This window comes from Phoca vitulina, unplaced genomic scaffold (genome assembly GCF_004348235.1).
Source record: "Phoca vitulina isolate PV1807 unplaced genomic scaffold, GSC_HSeal_1.0 scaffold76, whole genome shotgun sequence".
Classification (NCBI taxonomy): domain Eukaryota; kingdom Metazoa; phylum Chordata; class Mammalia; order Carnivora; family Phocidae; genus Phoca; species Phoca vitulina.
In genome coordinates this window covers 6,224,551-6,226,026 of record NW_022589779.1, presented here as the reverse complement: position 1 = coordinate 6,226,026, position 1,476 = coordinate 6,224,551, and the positions used below count along the sequence as shown (strand labels likewise).

At 42.1% G+C, this 1,476-nt stretch overlaps 1 protein-coding gene across 1 annotated transcript; it reads left to right on the top strand.

Annotated features, from left to right (window-relative positions):
* The first annotated feature begins 353 nt into the window (after nt 1-353).
* On the top strand, nt 354-909 carry LOC116625283 (cytochrome c oxidase subunit 6A1, mitochondrial). Its single transcript, XM_032393712.1, has one exon. The coding sequence runs from the start codon at nt 361-363 to the stop codon at nt 694-696; it is 336 nt and encodes a 111-aa protein (XP_032249603.1). The 5' UTR covers nt 354-360; the 3' UTR covers nt 697-909.
* Nucleotides 910-1,476: the final 567 nt, after the last annotated feature.

Sequence of the window (1,476 nt, the reverse complement as noted above, 5' to 3'; positions counted from 1 at the left end):
GGTAAGGCCTGGGAGCACAGAGGAATAATGAGTGAATCAGCCAGGAAACTTTCTTTCAACGGGAAGATGCAAGGAAGGTGTGGGGCTCAGCATCCCCAGTTTCCCCATCAAAAATCTCAATCAGTTGAAGTCATTCCCCCTTCCCTGGGGAAAAGAGCCAGGTGGGGAAAGGCCAGGAGTATATTAATGTTGATGAGCAGCATTAGTAGTCAGATTTGCAGTTAAGAATTGATCTGAAAAAAAGAAAAAAAAGAAAAAAGAAAAAAAAAAAGAATTGATCTGAGTGTGAGCTCAAATGACTGTGTCTGATACAGGGTACAAGTAAACACAAAACACATTTGCTCCAGGTCCAGGTCGAAAATGGCGGCGGCGGCGGCATCTGTGTCCCGGCTGTCTGGGCTGCTAGGTCGTTTCGGGGCACAGCTGGGGCGTTCCATGTCGAGCGGCGCCCACGGCGAGGAGGGCTCAGCTCGCATGTGGAAGGCTCTCACCTACTTCGTAGCGCTCCCTGGCGTGGGTGTGAGCATGCTGAATGTCTTCCTGAAGTCGCGTCATGGAGAGCACGAGAGACCCGAGTTCGTCGCCTACCCCCATCTCCGCATCAGGTCCAAGCCCTTTCCCTGGGGAGATGGTAATCATACTCTATTCCATAACTCTCACGTGAATCCACTTCCAACCGGCTATGAAGATGAATAAAGAGAACCTGGACCACCACCCAGTGGGGACCACAGCACTGGTTTGGACCATGACTGCACACGGACCAGAAAAATCTATGGGACCTTAAGCTCACCTTCTTTACTTGTATCAAATGATGACCAGTATACTGATCTTCCATCCCTTTGCTTACAGCAGGAGATGGCTTAAATAAATAACTTAGATTGGTCCATGAAAAAAAAAAAAAAAAAAACACATTTGCTCCAAATAACTCCTTCTGCAACAGATAGTGATTCTTCTTTTTCAGCAAAGACAGTGGTATTTTTGCTTCAGAAACAGTCCAGTTGCTAACAGTGACTAGACCCTCATGTAAGATTGCAAAAAAAAAAAAAAAAAAGTTATTTTGAGATGCATCTCTTTATGATGACTAAAGGGAAGTCAAATGATTACATCCATTAATTGCATTTTCTCATAGTGATTTCTGGTTTATCTACAGAGTCACCCTTTTCAAAATATAGAATCCTAGGTTCCATTGGTTCAGAACATCTGTGAGTGAGGCCAAGGTTTTTATATGTTGGAGAGGACTTTAGGAATTCTGATGATCAAAGAGTTTTGGTCCTACTGGTACACACTAAAGGGACATTTAACAATGAAATCTGATTTGGGGAGAAAAACATAACTATTTTGTTCTAAAAAAAACAGTTTTGAGTTATGAAGATGTATAAAAATATCAACTTATTTTCTAAGCTTTTCTTACTTGGGAAATCTTTTCAAATAAGTAAAATATTTCGGTCTCAGAAAAACTATTATATCACATAGTTT